Consider the following 17,399-nt stretch of genomic DNA (forward strand, 5'->3'; position numbering starts at 1 on the left):
TACAGGGACAGGCCTCTTATAAGCACAGGAAGTTTGCACTTTGACTACATGCACAGTCTTTCACCATTATTTCCCTTGAAGGTTGGCAGCCCCACATTTGTTTTCTCACCCACTCTGACTACCTTCACCTTTTTAAATTGGTGCAAGAAACCCTGTTTAAACTTGTTCTCTCTTGGCAAAGTTTCCAAATATTTACTATTTTAAGAGGCCACAGACCTTTCTATGGCTTGTCCAATGTCCTGACTTACTGCTAACTTTTTTAAAACATTTGACTTCAGTATTGTGCATAAAATGTCATAAATAGCAAGCTTCAATTCTGTGGGGAGACCAGGCCCAGATGAAGGCAGACACTTCAGGCCCCCGTTCCTAGAGTCACAATTAAATGTCAGCTTCCATTTTAAAAGTATGCAACCAGCAGGGTTCCAGCAACAAGGCAACAGTCTCCTCAAGGTCCCCCTGTGGGTTCCTGCAACAGGCAACAGCCTCCTCAGGGTTCCAGTGACAGATGACAGCCTCACATGCAGGGATGGGGGACCCTGCAGCTCCCAGCCACCATGGCAGCAGGAGAAACCATGGAGCTGCAGCAGCAAAAGTCACAGCTTCTGTGAATTTTTGTTTGCCCATGAAAATCTTAGCCTTAACTATTTATTTGTAAACTAATCTAAAACAAATCTAATTCACATCATTCTCTTATAATTGCTGTATAAATGTCTGTTAACAACTCCAGTCCTCTTCTTTCCCATCCTCCCCCCTCACTCTTAACTTGAGTCTACCAAACTTATTTTAAGCATCATAGCAGCGGATTCCTACTAGCGGGTTTTTTGACCTGGAAGATTTGTAAGTTAAAACCTCTGTTTCCCATATATTTTTATATATTATCAAATCTCACCAATCTGCTTCTGCTTCCCAAAAATCTTCCAGACCATGGACGATCAAGTGTCCCCGAGTAGCGAGTTGGAGAGGAACTAGTAAGCTTCCAAGGAGTTTCATGAGCTTCTCCTCTTTCTCCAATTCCCCAGACTCTACTGGAACTATGCAACAGATTGGATTCCTAGAGAACATGCATATTACATGTAACTTTTAAAAAAAAAAATGGCCTTTTTAGTCATGCTCTGTGAAGACTGAGTACATATTACGATGGTGGCACCAAGAGTCAGGAAACTTCAAAATTAAAGCAGGCCACTCCATCTTTAAGTGTTTTGGACTTAAGCTATAGGTGATCAATCTAAGAAGAATTGCTAAGCAAAGGTTTGTGGGCTTTGTTTTGTTAGTAATTTTTGGAAGGGTGGGAAAGGAGGTAGAGAATTAGTTTCTCATTTTTCTGCTGCCTCAGATTCCTCCCTGACATTAAGTTATTAATGGATTTTTGTACTGAGAGAAGCAAGGACCCAAACCTTCTGCTGGAAGATGTGAATAGTTGTCACACATGCAGCTGTAACCCAAACTGCAGAACTCTGTCAGTTTAAGGAAGCTGAAGTCTCTACACCCCTCTCTCATCATCTGAGGGTAGGAAAGAGGAACTTTTAAGTTCAAGTTTCCTGTGGTGTGACACGACTATTCCTATTCTGCAGAAACACTTGTTTTTTTTCTTAAACACAAGACACAGAGCATCTTCTACACCAAAGCAGTAGTAGAGGACAAAACTACACTTGTTTGGTTCACCTTAACACCGAACAGGATGATGAATTGCATTTTTTGCCACTCTCAAGAACTAACAGAATAGCACACTGATTAAAAGAAACCCTGCCCGAACAAAACAGATGAAACAAGGGAGGGCAGTGTGTCAACTAAATTGGTAATGTGGCTTATTAGCAAAGTAAACCAATGCTGTTACTGTAAGAACACTTCACATAACATCTGTCAAATTCACTTTATTCTTGTTTCTTTACAGGCCACAACCATTTCCCTCCTATTCTGCTGCCTCTCTTCTCCTTACTTCTCTCTGATATTTCCTCAAATATATTCTACAGAGGAGTAAAAGATAGCATCCTGACTCTCCATCCCCTTGCTCAGGGAATACATTAGAGAAGTTTCACTTTGTAGGTTTGCTACCCAACTCTAGTGCAATTATATGGAGCCCTACCAAAGAAGGCCTACAGTGCCATCTGGAAGCAAAACATAACAATCACCATTGTGGGGGGGAGGGTTTACTTTCTGAGAAAAAAATTTAGTAGTTGGGTATCTATGTAGCTGACTCACCAGACATTGCGCAACAGGACTGAAATTATAAACAGCTATTTTGGCATGCATATTGAAGACAGTTCTGTATGGGAGCTTTGCAAAACACTGCTGGCTGAATAACTTCTGTACAAAATGTTCTTCGAATTGCTGGGAAAGTTTAGTGTATGGCAGTAGCTGCAACTAATTTGACTCTTGTATTTCCATCCTCCCAACACATTCAAAGGCTGCAGTCCATATTCTGGACAAATAGGGAAGTTAACGATAATAGGATTGGAACATCACACTCTGGAGAAAAGCTGAACATATACAAAAATTACTATCTTTGTATTTCTAGGCACTCTGATCAACTAGTACAGAGAAGGTTTTAACAATGTTAACATTCTTGAGGTTTCGTATTAACATCACTTAAGAGGCAACTTCCAATAAATTCAGTAGGAGTAAAATCAAATGCCATTTCTAATGACACCTGACAATCTATTTAAATAGAAAGACAGCCTTTTTTCCTCAAGGGAGATGGAGTATGAAAGTTAACTTCATGCTACAAGTTAAATTCCATGTAGATATCTGGAGTAAATCATGTCCTTTTTTTTTATTAAGCTACTCCTTCTAAAAGATATCCGTAATGTTTACTTCCATATGTAAAACATTACAAAGTTTATTAGCTTTTCTTTAAGATCCACTTTAAATAATTTCAAAGGGCTATGGGAAGCTTAATCTTTTAAATATTCCTTTTGTGATGAGCTTCTGGAATCACTTTTTAAAATACTTTTAATTTCAAAATTAAGTTTTTAAAATCAAACTATTCTCATAACTGGGAAATCCAGAAATTATCCAACTTTAAGAAACAGCTGTGCTTTTTTTTTGTAAAAAGTCAGTTACATGTGTTCATAACTTCTACTGAGGCATGTCACTTGCCTCTTGCCAAGTCTTGCAATATTTTTCTTTTATCCTCCAGCTAATGAAAACCTGAAAATTTCAGCTTTAATGTTAAGATTTCTAGTCCCCAGGCTTCTCACACAATCTCGAAAATGCCACTTTGACCTCCAGCTCATGACATTTTCAGCACTGAGGGTGGCAATACAACATTTGGGACAGAAACTGTCCATGCTCTGTCCAAAGGTAGAGACTTTTTAGTGTTTACAGTTTTGTAAAGGGGTATTCTGATTTCTTTTTTGCAACTGTTTAACCACAATCTCAAGGCTAAATCTTAGAAAATGTTCTCCAAGATTGGAGTGTGTGTTTAAGGGTTCTTTAAGTCTTGGTTTATTTTTTCCTAATTTTAAGAACTCCCGTTAAAGGGTTTTTCTCAGTATAGTAGGAAAGATGCTGGAATTTGTGATTTTTTTTTTTAATCAAATTGTTGCATTACCAAAACCAGAAGTTGCAGTTTCTCTTATGTTCCCACTTAAGTTTATGTAGTGCTGGTGTAAACGACATACAGCACTTATTTTATGGTGCTGAACAAACAGTCCTACCCTAGTTTCTCACAAATACTATGCAGTCCAAACAAACTGAATGGTGAGTGAGTAAAGCAGGAACACTACATAAAAAGATTGGGGGGGGGGGGGGTTTAGAATTATTTTCCTTAAACAAAGGAAGTGGTTTTAGTAGGCCCTAAAAAGCAGCACAAAAATCAGTGTCTTTGTCAAAAAAAAGCTGCTCCCAGAAACTCACTTTAGTTTAAAAAAAAACAAAAAACTTATTTGTAGGAAAGGAAAGTGATTTAAGATTTTTTGCTTGCAAGTTTTGCAAAACTTTTATGAAAGGTTTGTATAATAGAAACCAAACTTGCATTTATAGTCTTACATTTAAAACTGTAAATCATGTAAAACCAACTTCTTCTGACACTTACTGTGATGAAGTGGAGTTTTATTCATCTTAGGCTGCATGTGTCTTACTGTCCTATACTAATACTGTGTGTACCTGTTTCCCTGTGTACTGCACCAATATTTCGATGGGGGAAAATGGGTGCAACTTTTGCAGAGGCCTTCAGGGCAGGTGAGGCTGCCCAGCTATGTATGCTATGGCCAGTGCACTTTGTAATCTGAGACCCAGGAGGGGTGTGAGACCAGGTGATCTTTGTCCTGCTTCCAGGACAAAAGGTGAGGAGGAGGAATGGGGATGTTGGAGGTCAGATCACTGGTAGCCTGCTTGGGGAGACTGGAAGAGGGGGAGTCCAGGCTGTCTGGCCCAGGACTCACCATGGACTTGGCCGAAAGTCACTGATACCTGTGATAGCAAGCTCTGTTCTACTGTGTTCCTGTCAACTAAGAAACCCTTCTGTTCTACAAGCTGGCTCACTGCAGAAGTTGTGGTGCACGGCCCTCTGGCTTCCCCAGGAGCCCTGCCTGGGCAGACTTGTTGCAGGAAGCACACAAGGAGGAAAGGGATGCTGAATGCTCCAAGGTCAGACCCAGGAAGCTTCTTCCCTGGTAAAAATACGCTCCGAGAGGAGGCATGCTACACCAGAGTCTTGACTGGCTTTGTGTGGAGTAGTTCCAGAGCACTAGCCTGGTGACTGTGACACTTAGACTACACAGAGATCATTTACTACTGTCAAATTATTTCCATTCTTCCTCAAACAGTTGGAGGATACAAGTGCATCTTTGTTTGGCTTGATTTTTAGCCTGTTAACCATGTCATGCCTATAGGCCGTTAACATCCAATTTAGTTCCAAGTGTAAAATCTATTTGAAATCTTGGGAAAACTACAGTACCTATATGGATGGTCTTAAATTACTGGCTACTTCCATTAAAATTTACACTATACCAACTCTTCGCAAGGCAGAACAAATCAGAAGAGAAGTTAATTTTCCTATTATGAGGTAAGCTTTTCAATTATGAATGCTCTTTGGTTTTAAGAAGATTTTTGTGTATGGGTGTAATTTACTTCCATTCTATTCCAAGGTCATTACCTGTTATCCAATTTTTTTTAAAAAGACACTGCAACCCATTTTGAAGGTAAATTTTATTATGCAGCTGCAGCAGCTCTTAGTAGTAATTTGTTCGAGTCAGGTTTCAGACTCAATCTTGAAGTGACAAAAACCTGTCAGTTCTGTTCCTATTTGGCTATATTTATTACTACTTATTCAGGATGATCTTACTCAGTTTACCTGCTCACTTGAAATCTGTACCTGTAGCAACACTGGAATCTGCTCCTAAAATTCCTTAGACAGCTGAGGTCACATGAGAAGAGACAAACTGTTGTCAGAGATAGTTTGGCTCTAAACACCTCTACCTTGATATAACGCTGTACTCAAGAGCCAAAACATCTTACTGCATTATAAGTGAAAACGTGTTATATTGAACTTGCTTCGATCCACCAGAGTGCGCAGATCCACCCCCCCGGAGCACTGCTTTATATCCGAATTAGTGTTACATTGGTTCACATTATATTGGGGTAGAGGTGTATCTAAGTACCAACACATGAAGTCTGCAGTAAGTTTCATTGACACTCAGTGCAAAATTCATACAATGTAGACTTTGCCCCTGGATTTCAGACCTTAGAGTGTTACAATGAAATCAAGAATAGTATTCCAATTTAAACAAGGAAAGGGCAAAAACTGAATAGGTCATCACTAAAATCGTTTAATTTTGTTTAGAAATAACCTGTCTAAAAATGTTAATATGTTTTCAGCACCATATGAATACTGATAAAATGGTTGGTTCTACATGTAGAGACATACGCATCATCCCTATTTTAAGGGGAAGTGAGGCAAGTGATTGATCCATGACTCTGTAATGAATCAGTAGTATAGCTAGCAGCAGAGCTCAGGAGTTCAAGCCTTAGTATGAGTGAACATGTTGAAAATGTTCTAACCTACGCATAAGCCATACTCTGCATCCAATATGCCTGGAAAGTCATGTATACAAGACAGGAATGTAGGAAAGATACATGGCTATATACCTACTGAGCTATACATGGTAACTTGAATGATCTAGCACTCAGAAAACTAAATTCAAGAAATGGCTTATGTAACACAATGTTCCTGGATGGACAGTCAGCAGGGACTGAACATCTGACTTCTGGATTCTGGAGCCTGAGCCTATGCTAAAAGACCTGCTTTCTTAGTTTGACTGTTGGAGCAGACTCAGACTTATGTGACCCAGTTACTCAAGGAGCAAAGAGCCAAGTGGTGTTGCTTAGGGGTTCAGATCCCAAGTGACCAGGGCAAACTGACCCAGCTAGCCTTGAATAAGCATCTGTTCTCTTGTTTACACCTAAGAAAGTTTAACATGTTAAGGGATTTAATCTCCACCAACTGTGCTACTTTTAACACCATAAATCATGGCCCGCAAGATTTAATTTGTTTAATAAATTAAGCATTGCTTTCTCCCCCAAGCAATTTAAGAACTTTGTGTGTGTAAAAAAAAAAAAAAAAAAATCCAATGCTAACCCTCTACCTGTGATATTTAATACTAATTAGATGTGTTCCTATATAGTTTCTGCAAAATGCATCCATCACAAATAAGCTGCCGCAAATTAGGAAAGAATGTAAAGCCCTGGATCCTTCCAGCTCCTCCTTGTATATGTTGTCTGCTTTTAGTTACTCTCTTGCTCTGAAAGATGTTTCAGAGTGCTTCTATTTATAGAGTCTTAATGCTGCTAAATTACCAAAAAGGTAAGATGAAGCATAACAAACCACACTTTCGTCTCCTTCTATAGTTTCCACTGTAAGACAACGCCTCCATTTCAATGTAAACCAAAATGTCTTAAGAGCAGTGCTAGGACAGATATATTGCACAACAAACTCTAAGCTTTTGGGGACAGTTTAATAGAGATGTGTAGAGGAGGGCTGTAACTTCTGTAGACTCTCAAAGGAAAGGTCAGAATTGTCTGAAATGAGTACTTTTGAAGACTTCAAGGTGAGATGGATGAGGAGAGGAAGGTAGAAAACTAAATGTTCTTTTTATGGACTGCTTCTGTGGTAAAGGAGGTCTGTTTCTTAATCACCTGTACATGGCCTAGCACAACTAAGACCCAAGCCTTAGGGATTCCAAATGCTACAGTATAAATATTAAAAATACCTACTGAGTTGTTTGGTGCATGCATATTGCAACCCTGACTACCGAACACAAAAAAGAGTTAAGCCATTCAACAGAACTACTGTTTCACCCAGAGGCACACATCTTACCATTATTGCAACTAAATATATGCCACTGACCACCTACCAAAACCCTAATTCTGCTTACCTTTAAACTTTCTGCACGAGTCCTTTTACCCAACTATTTCTCCCCATCAACAGCAGTTGTGGATGTTTGATGGTGTAGTTGTCTGTGTTTTGAGAGAGGAGTTTGGTAAAGGGTTGTGGGTAGAAGGAGGGGATGATAGGCTGGCATCCCTAGGCAGGGAAGCAGAGCTAGTGTCATCGTATAGGGTACTTTTGGTAATGGTTAGGTGTGTGCTTGTGAGTGGAATACAGGGTATGTACTGTTAGGTGGCTTAACTTTTAACTTCCCTGCTTTTGTGGATTTGTGTCAAATATTCTGTGTACAGTAATCCTATCTTTCACAAATTTTGTATATTAATTTCCCAGGTTTTTAGTGTTTAATTTGGGAGGGGAAGTGGACCTGCTTATTTAGAAGCAGTGGGAGTGGTAAGTGATCATCATGGCACATGTTATCAGCACAATTTTTTTTCCCCTTCTGTGCTGGGAGGGCGGAAATCGTAGTGTAGCTGCTAGTTCAAGTTTTATGTGCATCAGGCTCTTTCAGCAACCCCATCAACCAATCTTGTGTGTACAGCACAAAATCTGTTATAGTATGAATGGCTAAATCAAATGACCCTAAATAAAGTTTCTAAAAACCAATCCCTATCCTTTGCATCAGATCCACCTGCCTCTCTACATAAAGTTTTGGTAATATTTGAGGAAAAGCATTCAGAGACCCAATTCAGAACATTCTTTCATAAAAATGTATGAAGAGGAACTACACACAATTAAGAGGGCATCAAAAAAGCAATCCTGTGTAAAATTTCACACAATTTAGCCATCTGGTTTTAGAAAACAGGGATGTATGCCTCATTTATCAGATGGATAGATAATAGACACACTTTCAGTCAGTCACGGCTAGCATTCTCTTTACCAACTGAAGGAAGGTTACATCAGCTGTATACCTCCACATTTCCTTTTCTAGAAAAGGGATAGCAGTGATGTGTTCCCCATTTGAGTTAATCACTGAAACAACCATTAGACAAGACAGTGAGGATTAAACAGAAGTGAAGCCAAGCAAGTACTGTAAAAACTTCCCTGATAAGGAAAAGACTACTCCTATGCAAGCCAGGTCTTAGTCCCAAAAGTGCACTTCCACAGAAAGTTGGTCCATGATAACTAGATGAGCCAAGGCAGTGTGGTCCAATATACAGGTCATCAGGTTGGGAGTTAGACTTGGGATCTATTCCCTGTTCTGCCATACCTGATGTTACACACCAAGCAAGTCAGTTTCCACATCTTAAAAAAAGTATTTCTCCACTTTTGTAAAGCACTCTGTGTGAGTTATAAGTACTAAGCATTAACACTTGCAAGACTTCTTTTCTAAGAGGAATTTAGAAAATCTCTTTTCTGAATAGCATAGGAGGAGTTTTATTAAAATCTAAGTGTCAAATCATTAACTGAAGTGTAAAATGAAAACTCACTGGCCAATATCTTGCATCTAAGACTTCCCCCAAATCTACTTATATACAGGTTAATCCTTAAGTGTTTTCTAGTTTACTAGACACAGTCTTGTTCAAGACAGTGGTGCTCAACCTTATTACACAGGAGGGACACAAACCTAAGTACAATTGTGTGGGCCAAACAGATTCTACATATTAATACAACTTAAAATATAAATCAATACAGATGCCTTTAAATTCAGCTTGTTTCATATGTATTTAGATAGAAATAACTTATGTACAGTATTGTCTGTTTACACACTTGTGTAAACTAAAATGAGAAACATGACAAAGGGCTAATGAATCAGCTGTTAGTATACTGTGTTGAAGCACCGCATTCTAGACATAACTCTGCCTTCACAGAGAATGTTCTAGTTAGCAGCTTTTATGCTTTTATCTCTAGTTCTGCTAGCGTGCTGGCAGAATGACTTGAAGCCTGAAAGCCTTCTCACTCCTTCATATCCTCATTCATGCCATATAACTTTCAGACAGAACAAACAGTTAAATACAACAGATCAGGTATAGCTTATTAACTGTGCTGTCATTTTTAGAGTTGAGACATTTTACACTTATCTATAACTAAAATGCTGTGCTCTGGCAATACTAAAACTTATGGTCCCCACTTCCCTGTAAGGCCAGAAGATCCTGATTTTACTTAAACAGACTTCCCTTCAAGATCCTATACTATAATCACCATCCTGAGAGACAAAATATATGCATAGGACTCATTATGTTCCTTATTCAGGCACTGATTTGAAATGCCAGATACCAGCAGTGGTGGGGAAACATGGTAAAACGAAGTGACTCTAGGCCATTTCACGGCAGTGCAAAGCACTACCACTAGCAAGGCCAAATCTTTGTATTTATCTTGTTTGTGTGAGAAAACATGTCGAAATTCCTCCTTATAGTGCCCTAGAAATGATTCTTGTTAAGAATCCTGCTCAAAAGAGGCAGATATTAGAAGGTGTTACTTCTAAAAGCAAATATAAAATGCCTTACCTGACATCCAGAATCCAGTCTCAGTGAAGATTCTCTTGTATGATATGCATTGGTTAAACTGCTTCCTCTGCTTCCAGATAATGTTCTGGCACTTAAAGAGGAGGAACTGGAGGGTTGAACTGATATCTTTCGAGGAATCCTTGAAGGTTTAGACTCCATTCTCAGTGTTCTACATGAGACAAAAGTTATTTTCCCTTCCCCCCCGCTTTTTTTTGGTTGGTAGTATAGAATGCAACAACAGATAGGTATGTTAAGTTTGTCATCAATACTTACTGCACACATCCTTTATATAGCGATTTTTTTAAACACAGGCCTGGGAACCAGGAGACCTCTTAATTCTAGAATTGCCATTAACTTGCATATGACCATAAGGTAAACTGCATCATGTTTTACCTTGGCTTTCCTATTGTAAAATAAGGATAATACTTCACTACCACCTGTTTATAAGTCATTTGGTGACCCTTTGCTAAGAGAGCCAAATAAGTGTCAAGCATTAGTTACCTATGGCATAGTGAGGCAGATTACTAATACAATCAATCTCCCTCAAACAAAAAATTAAGAAATTTTTGTTTCTCTCTGCTAGGTCTTGGCTAAATTGCCTTTTGGTTTTTCACATTTTTTCCCACCAGATCTACCCCAGTTTAACATTTTCCCCTACCTCTTAGAGGTCTTCCCCACCCCTCAGTCCATCTAGCCACAGACTTTACTTTTGGCAAGAAGGCAAATAGGTTTTTTAAACTTCCTTCCTCTATACTTTCCTGTGTCAGAACCATGCATTACTCCTACAGCATCGACACTTCTACTTCAGTTGGCTAGACACCTGATTGAAGAGCCTAGCCAAGGGACTAAAAGTAATATCAGTGTTCTATCCCACTTCCTGCAGGTCCAAAAAGTGGGTTGAGAAACTCTCAAAGTTAATTACTGATTTTTGCCCCAGATCCCTAAGTGGCCCCCTCAAGGATTGAACTGACAACCCTGGGTTTAAGGAAGCCAATGCTCAAACCACTGAGCTATAGTTGGCTTTTTTTAACTTCTCAAAGTTAATGTACATTGCTACTGCACTGCTGCAGCTCTCTTCCTTTCTCTATTCTGGATGGTATCCTTGTAGTGCTTTCTAAGCAGCAGCAAGAAAGTGGCATGAACTTTGTCAGTTTCTTTATGCCAGGAATGTGTGCAAGGACAAGGACACAACACACTACTTAGGTATGCAGAGAAAGGGGAAGATAGAGAGGGCCTCATTCTGTACTACCACCTGCACTCACATCAGGGTTAAATTAAGGCAATCTGTGCCTAGGGTACTAATCCACAAGAAGATCCACTATCACCCCTCTCCCAAATAATAATTCTGCCATAATACCACCCTCCTTAGGTAGCAGCATCCTTCTGAATTCAGATGACTGGGCAGTTCACACCTCTTAGCTATTGTTCATGCCCTTTCCAGCTTCAGACAGACACTGGGCATTCAGGCCTGGTCTACACTTAAAATTTACATCAACATAGCTACAGCATTCAGGAGTATGAAAAAGTTACACTCCTAAGAAATGCAGCTATGCTGATAAAACCCCTAGCGTAAATAGAGTTAGGTCAATGGAAACATGCTTCCATTGAGCTAGCTACCGTCGCTCTGGAAGGTATGTTTTGTCTAAACTACACTTTAAAGCAGCACAGCTGCACTGCTGTAAGGTCTCCCGTGTAGCTGCTCTATGCCAGCAGGTGAGAGCTCTCCTGCCAGAATAATTAAGCCATCCCTAACAAGCAGCGGTAGCCATGTCAGCAGAAGAGTGTCTCCTGCCAACATAATGCTGTCCACAACCAAGCTTTTGTCAAACTTGGTCAGTCAGGGGTGGGGGTTTTCACACCCCTGACCAACAAAAGTGCTAATGTAGATGAAGCCATAGTGTTCCTACAGCAATGGAAAAAGCTCTTCTACTGCCTTACACTGTATCTACACTACAGGATTATCCTGGCATAACTATGCTGCTATAGTACCCATAGGGTAGACATGGCTTCAGTTCATGTTTTAAAGCTTTGTCCTGGCATGCATGACTTGAAACTTATTCTGATTGATAACATTTTATATCCACCAAGGGAAGAAGTTACATGGAAATCCTGCAAACTATAATGTATTTGTCACAATAAAAGTTTCACAAAAATCTTTGTCAGAAATCAGTGGCTCCCTAGATTGTGCTAGATATTTTGAATGGTAACTTAAGACACTTAGAAAAAATTTAACTCCTACATGGAATCATTTTCATTTTCCAGTTCTAGCACTTTAGGGCTTGTTTACACATAGATGCAGGAATAAGAGTATTGATTTAAAACATAATAGCTATTCTAGACTGTCCTCACATGGAGTTATTCCAGAATAAGTACTGTTTCAAATAGTACTATGCTAAAGCACACTGGAGAATGGTTAGTACATACCAGCAGGGTTTATGTGAACTAGTTAAGTGTGTGACATTGATGCACATTAGAAATCACATCCTGTATTGTGCATAATAATCCCATTGCGTAGACATGCTTATATTTAAGACAGTTATTCTTAATTTTTTCTGTATCGCTTTCCCCAAATGCCTTGTGTAGATGAGCCCTTGAGTGTTTTCATATTAACCAGTACAATTTAACTACCTTAAAGGTAAATGCATGACCTAAAAGGATTGTTTTAAACCCAACAAAAATTAGTAGCGTTAATACCAGGAATCTGAGCACAATTTTACATGTGAGGGGCGAGGAACCCACTGCAAAACTGTGTCCCAGAGGACTTAATGTAAGTGATAAATGTAACTTTAGATATTCAAATTACCATTGCGTTATAATGTTACATAAGTGTTCCACAAACAGTGTAGGGAAAATATACTGGTTGTCTTACTAGTGCTAAAATACATTCATTTGACAGCTCTGTATAATTACTGGGTTTGACCATACTTAACTTACAGGCTTCCTTGACTGACAACATTCCTCTATTCCCCGACACCCTCACTACAGCATTTTACTAGCTGCAGCAATACCTGCAAATTACACAAGTACACAGCACTGTCTGTTTACTTGACAAATTACACTGAAAAGGAAACCTCAACTGACAACCATTTTGGATTTTTACTCTGAGGAGGGCACTGGGACCTTACCCAACTCCTTTCTCAACTGTGGCAGAAATATGAGTGAACATGGATTCAGTAGGATTCAAAGTAGCACACTTTTGCAAGTTCTAAAATCCATTTAGACACTTACGGATTAGACAGTTACACTGAAAATGTTTAAAGTAGATTTGTGGTACCGAAAACAGTTTATAAAAAAATAACTAAAATTTTACAAGTATAAGTGTTCAGCCAATTAATAATTTGGTAGACTGTATATTACAAGCTAGCAATTGGCTATGCACCAAAACTTTAGTTTTAGCTCTCCAGAACTTTGATTTAGAAGCCCATAGACTAGTCTGAGGAAGTGCTTAGCGCTTAATCCCCAAGAAGACTGACTGTTGCCCGGATCAGTTCAAAGTCTACCCCAACCAAAAAGGCATGGAGCATTTGATACTTTTGTCACTCCCAGGCCAAACCACAGCCATTGGGATGAGCCTCATAAGATGCACAGAAGTAGGGACCATGTTCAGCCAGTTCCGCAGAAGAGCGGCTGCAGATTTTACTGAGAGGGACCTACTATGTACTCAGCACAATCCAAAAACAATCACTGCATATTAAAAGAAATGAGAAACTAGATGAATAGTGCACAAATCTACTACTGAACTGGTAGAGTGGTGTGCCCTTATGTCCAGTTCTGAAAAATATGGGGTACATCCCTAACTGAATGGACATGAAAAGATAACTATTTTCCTTACTATAATAAAGTACCTTCCATATTAGAAGTAACCCTTAAGATCTCTTACCACTTCCTTATGACAGTGGTAAGTTTGAGAGGGGCTGAAGCTTCTCTAAATTCCATTGCCTCCTAAACAATTAAGTGTAGCAAAAGGGTAAAAGATAGCGTTGTTTCTCCTTCAACGATAGTACTGGCAAGCCAAGAAGCCCCTGTCTTACCCTTCTCACAATCCATCAGTGCCGCTAAGTACAGTAAAAAAGGAGAACCAGGCTTAAGAGTCTACCAGTTCATCACAGAGAAGAGATTGAGATGATAGGGGCTGGCACTGACATGGAGCCTCTCCAGAGTCATCAGCTCTGGGAAGGGAAGGAGGAAAATGAACACTGTTCATGGAATGCCAAGCTGAAAGCTTTCTGATCCACCACAGGGAGAAGTGGGGGTTGGGGATCGGGGATCAAGAAAAGAAGTAATACTTATGCGTCCTGCAATTTTAGCTTGGAGGCATGTGATAAGGGGGACCACCTCAGATTTTAAGTAATAGAAAATTCAAGTAACTCTTCTGTAACTGTGACAGCTAGAAAAAAAATCCTGATCCAAGCATACCTTAAAGCTTTAAAAACAGAAGGCAAAGAAATTTCTAAAGCTACTGGGATTTTGGGAGGACCTTACTAATAATAGCTTTTGAACACCTGGACTTTTCAGTACTTCAAAGGATCAGAGTTGATGCTGGTTCACCCCAGGGTGCTAAAATCAGGTGCTGTTTTTTAAAAAGAAGAGAATCAGGCTGGGTGGGGGAAGACAATGCATTTACCTGTCTCTTAGAGCTGACAGAGGCCAATTCAACCATTCTGCAGATAGGGAAGGCTTGAGTAGTCATCTTAACTTACACCAGTTCTGAAAGGGCCTCAGTGGACCAATGCAGCACTACACAATAGAAGTGTGCTTATGCCCCCTTCTGCCATTCAGGTGGAGGGGGTGCATAGAACCAGCATCCCTGCCTTTTAGGAAGGCCTCTGCCTCAGGAGTTTGGGGAGTGGGAGAGAAGGGAGGAAGAAGTGTCTCTTAGGGACAGTTTGTTCCCTTTCCTCTAGCACATAGTCTATCAGGATTTGAAGGGACCTCAGGAGGTCATGTAGTCCAATCCCCTGCTCAAAGCAGGACCAAGCCCCAGACAGATTTTTGCCCTTGATCCCTAAATAACCCCCCTCAAGGATTGAGCTCACAACCCTGGATTTAGCAGGCCAATGCTCAAACCACTGAGCTATCCCCCTGACCCTTCCTAAAGTTCCCTTCAGTGACTAGTTCTGGCATGGTGGGACCTACAACAAGGTAATGATCAATACCCCTTCAATCGTGATTACCACCTCCCCAAGTCTTCTGTCTTAGTGGTGGTAATGGGTAGAAGGGATACTTGGGACTTCTGCATAAATATACGATTGATTAACTCTGAGCCTCCCCTGACTACTCAGTCCATCAGGGTCAAGTTTCGTCCCCAGACTCACTCAGGAAGGTGGGGCTACTCCCCCAGCCCTGACAGGAGAGGGAACAGGGCAACTCCCTAGGCCCAGTGGAGGGAAAGGGGAGGGAGTCTGCGCTGCTCAGCAATCCCGAGCAGGGCTGCTGGTCTGGGGTTGGGGGCACAGGCTGAGGCCGGCCCTAGGACGAAGCGGTTCGGAGGGTGGCACGGGCAGGGCTGATCCATACCGGATGAGCTGGGGACAGAGGGGGTGGAAGAGTCACAACAGGTGACGGCGGGTGCCGGTGGCTCGTACCGCACCCCAAGCCTGGCGGGAGAGCGGGGGACGGAGAGGCGGAGTCTCGCCAGGCCAGGTAGAGACCCGGCCGGGCCTGCTCCTTAGACTGTAGCGGCGGGTAGGCTGCTGCCGCCACAGCCCAGAGACAAGATGGATATTGTGGGCCTCAACCTCCGTCAGGGTCCCCCCGCCCCGCCCCGCGGCCAGGCAGGGGGACCCCACGCCCCGAGCCACGCCTGTCCCTACTCACCTGAGCCTGCGTCGCGTCTGCTCTGGTCCCGTCCGAGATCCCCCGCTGCGGGCGGCCCAGCCGCCTCCGCCTGCACAATTCACAATGGCGACAACTCCGAGTCGCCAGTCATAGCCCCGCTGACGCCCCACCCCTTCTCCGGCTCTCGCGAGAACGGGCAGGAGAGGCCGCTTCCTCCGCTGTCTCTCTTCTGCGGCCTGTCCCCTCGTCACATCTGGGAGCCCCGAGCCACAGTCCCCAGCGCCGACCCGCCCCCTTAGCCCGTTAACACAATCGGGGGTGGGGTGGCGTGGGGTTTCCGATCGACCCCCCTCTAGCCCCCTGCGTTACTGCTCCAAGAGATGAGTCCAAACGCCTCTTCCTCTCACCCCAGGGCACGTGTGATGAACGCTCAACAGGAACCGTCCCAAATTTACTCTGCTTCCTGTCTCCCCACCGAAAAAGGTATAACCGTGCTGGGGCCCAGCACCCTGAGTGCTGCTGTCCCTGGGGTTCAAAAGTCATGACTCAAACACCACGCTGCCTCAGCAACCACGGAATTAAAAACAAACCCACTGTCTCCGCCCTGAGTCGTTAGGGTCAAGACATCCAAAGCCCTTGGAGGGGGGCGATTTATTCAGGTTCAAAATTCGATCTTAAAACAACACCAGTGTGGGCCTCCATGGCCTGCAGTGTAGGGAAGTTCTCTCACTCTCTGCCCTTCTTCATCCCTCCCCCCCTTACCTCAACCCGCCTCCCCGTCCCATCTACTCCCCAGCCCCATTTACACGTCCTCTTCCTACTCCACATTTACTTGCTCCTCATATTTTCCCTTTCCTCTTCCCAGCTCCTGCCCCTCATATTGACTCTGCTTCTTTAGCACATTACATCTCCTCAGTCTCTTCCTGTCCAACAGAGCTGGGCAAATATTTTTGAAATTCAGAACTGACCAAAAACAAATTTCACAACGTTTGTTTAGTTTATCAGCAGCCCTACCGTCTAGATTCCTCACCAGAAGCCCAGAGGGTGGCAGTGTTCCCTGCAGGCAGCTTGGCTTCCGTCCCCAGGAACAAGAGGAGATGGCAGCACTCGTTCCTACACGCAGCCTCGCTTCATTCCACAAAGCTGCATGGAAACGGCTGTCCTTTTACCTGAAGGCGGCGACTTTCGGTTTGTACTATTCTCCTACTAAAAGGTAATAGGAGATGGCAGCCATTTTGATTAAGAGCAAAAGTTTACAAGGTTTGTCAAATCGTCAGACTGGGAAGCTGTGAAGCATAAAATCACCATGGTCCTTGGGATAATATTGAGAGCTGGCAGCTTTGCACTTCCCCCCATTCATAGTATCACCACACCAAAGACGACCACTCCCTGGTTTTCAACTGGAAAGCCTGGTGGAAAGGGGACCCTGGCAGCTCTGGTCAGCAATGCTGACTGGGCCCTTAAAAGTCCGGTCAGCGGCACAGCAGGGTGAAGGCAGGCTCCCTGCGTGCCATGGTTCTGCACGGCTCCTGGAAGCAGCGGCATATCCCTCCCCCTGGCTCCTAGGCTTAGGGGCAGCCAGGAAGGCTCTGCCTGCTGCCCTGGCCCTAAGCGCCCCTCCGCAACTCCAATTGGCCAGGAATTGTGGACAAGGCAGCACACAGAGCTGCCTAGCTGCGCCGCCGAATAGTTGCCGGAGTGGGGACATGCCATTGCTTCCAGGAGCTACTTGAGCTAAGAGCCACCTGAAGCCTGCACCCCCTCCCTCATCCCAACGCCCTGCCCCAGCC

At 42.4% G+C, this 17,399-nt stretch overlaps 1 protein-coding gene across 10 annotated transcripts in view; it reads right to left on the reverse strand.

The window, feature by feature from the left end:
* The window catches only part of MARCHF7 (membrane associated ring-CH-type finger 7), a 37,905-nt gene extending 22,149 nt beyond the window's left edge, over positions 1-15,756 (reverse strand). For 5 of the 10 annotated variants that reach the window (XR_004002643.1, XM_030580356.1, XM_030580350.1 and 2 more), the window contains exons 1-3: positions 15,649-15,755; positions 9,832-10,000; positions 890-1,051 (exon numbers count right to left, since the gene is read on the reverse strand). Coding sequence is in view for 8 of the 10 variants with exons in the window: in XM_030580356.1 (XP_030436216.1) it covers positions 890-1,051; positions 9,832-9,990 (321 nt within the window). In the remaining 2 variants the exon portion in view is untranslated. Of the gene's footprint in view, positions 1-889; positions 1,052-9,831; positions 10,001-12,765; positions 12,840-15,648 lie in introns of all 10 variants that reach the window. The other 5 variants (XM_030580358.1, XM_030580355.1, XM_030580357.1 and 2 more) reach the window with 3 other exon arrangements.
* Positions 15,757-17,399: the final 1,643 nt, after the last annotated feature.

The sequence above is a fragment of the Gopherus evgoodei genome, chromosome 11 (genome assembly GCF_007399415.2).
Source record: "Gopherus evgoodei ecotype Sinaloan lineage chromosome 11, rGopEvg1_v1.p, whole genome shotgun sequence".
Taxonomy (NCBI): domain Eukaryota; kingdom Metazoa; phylum Chordata; order Testudines; family Testudinidae; genus Gopherus; species Gopherus evgoodei.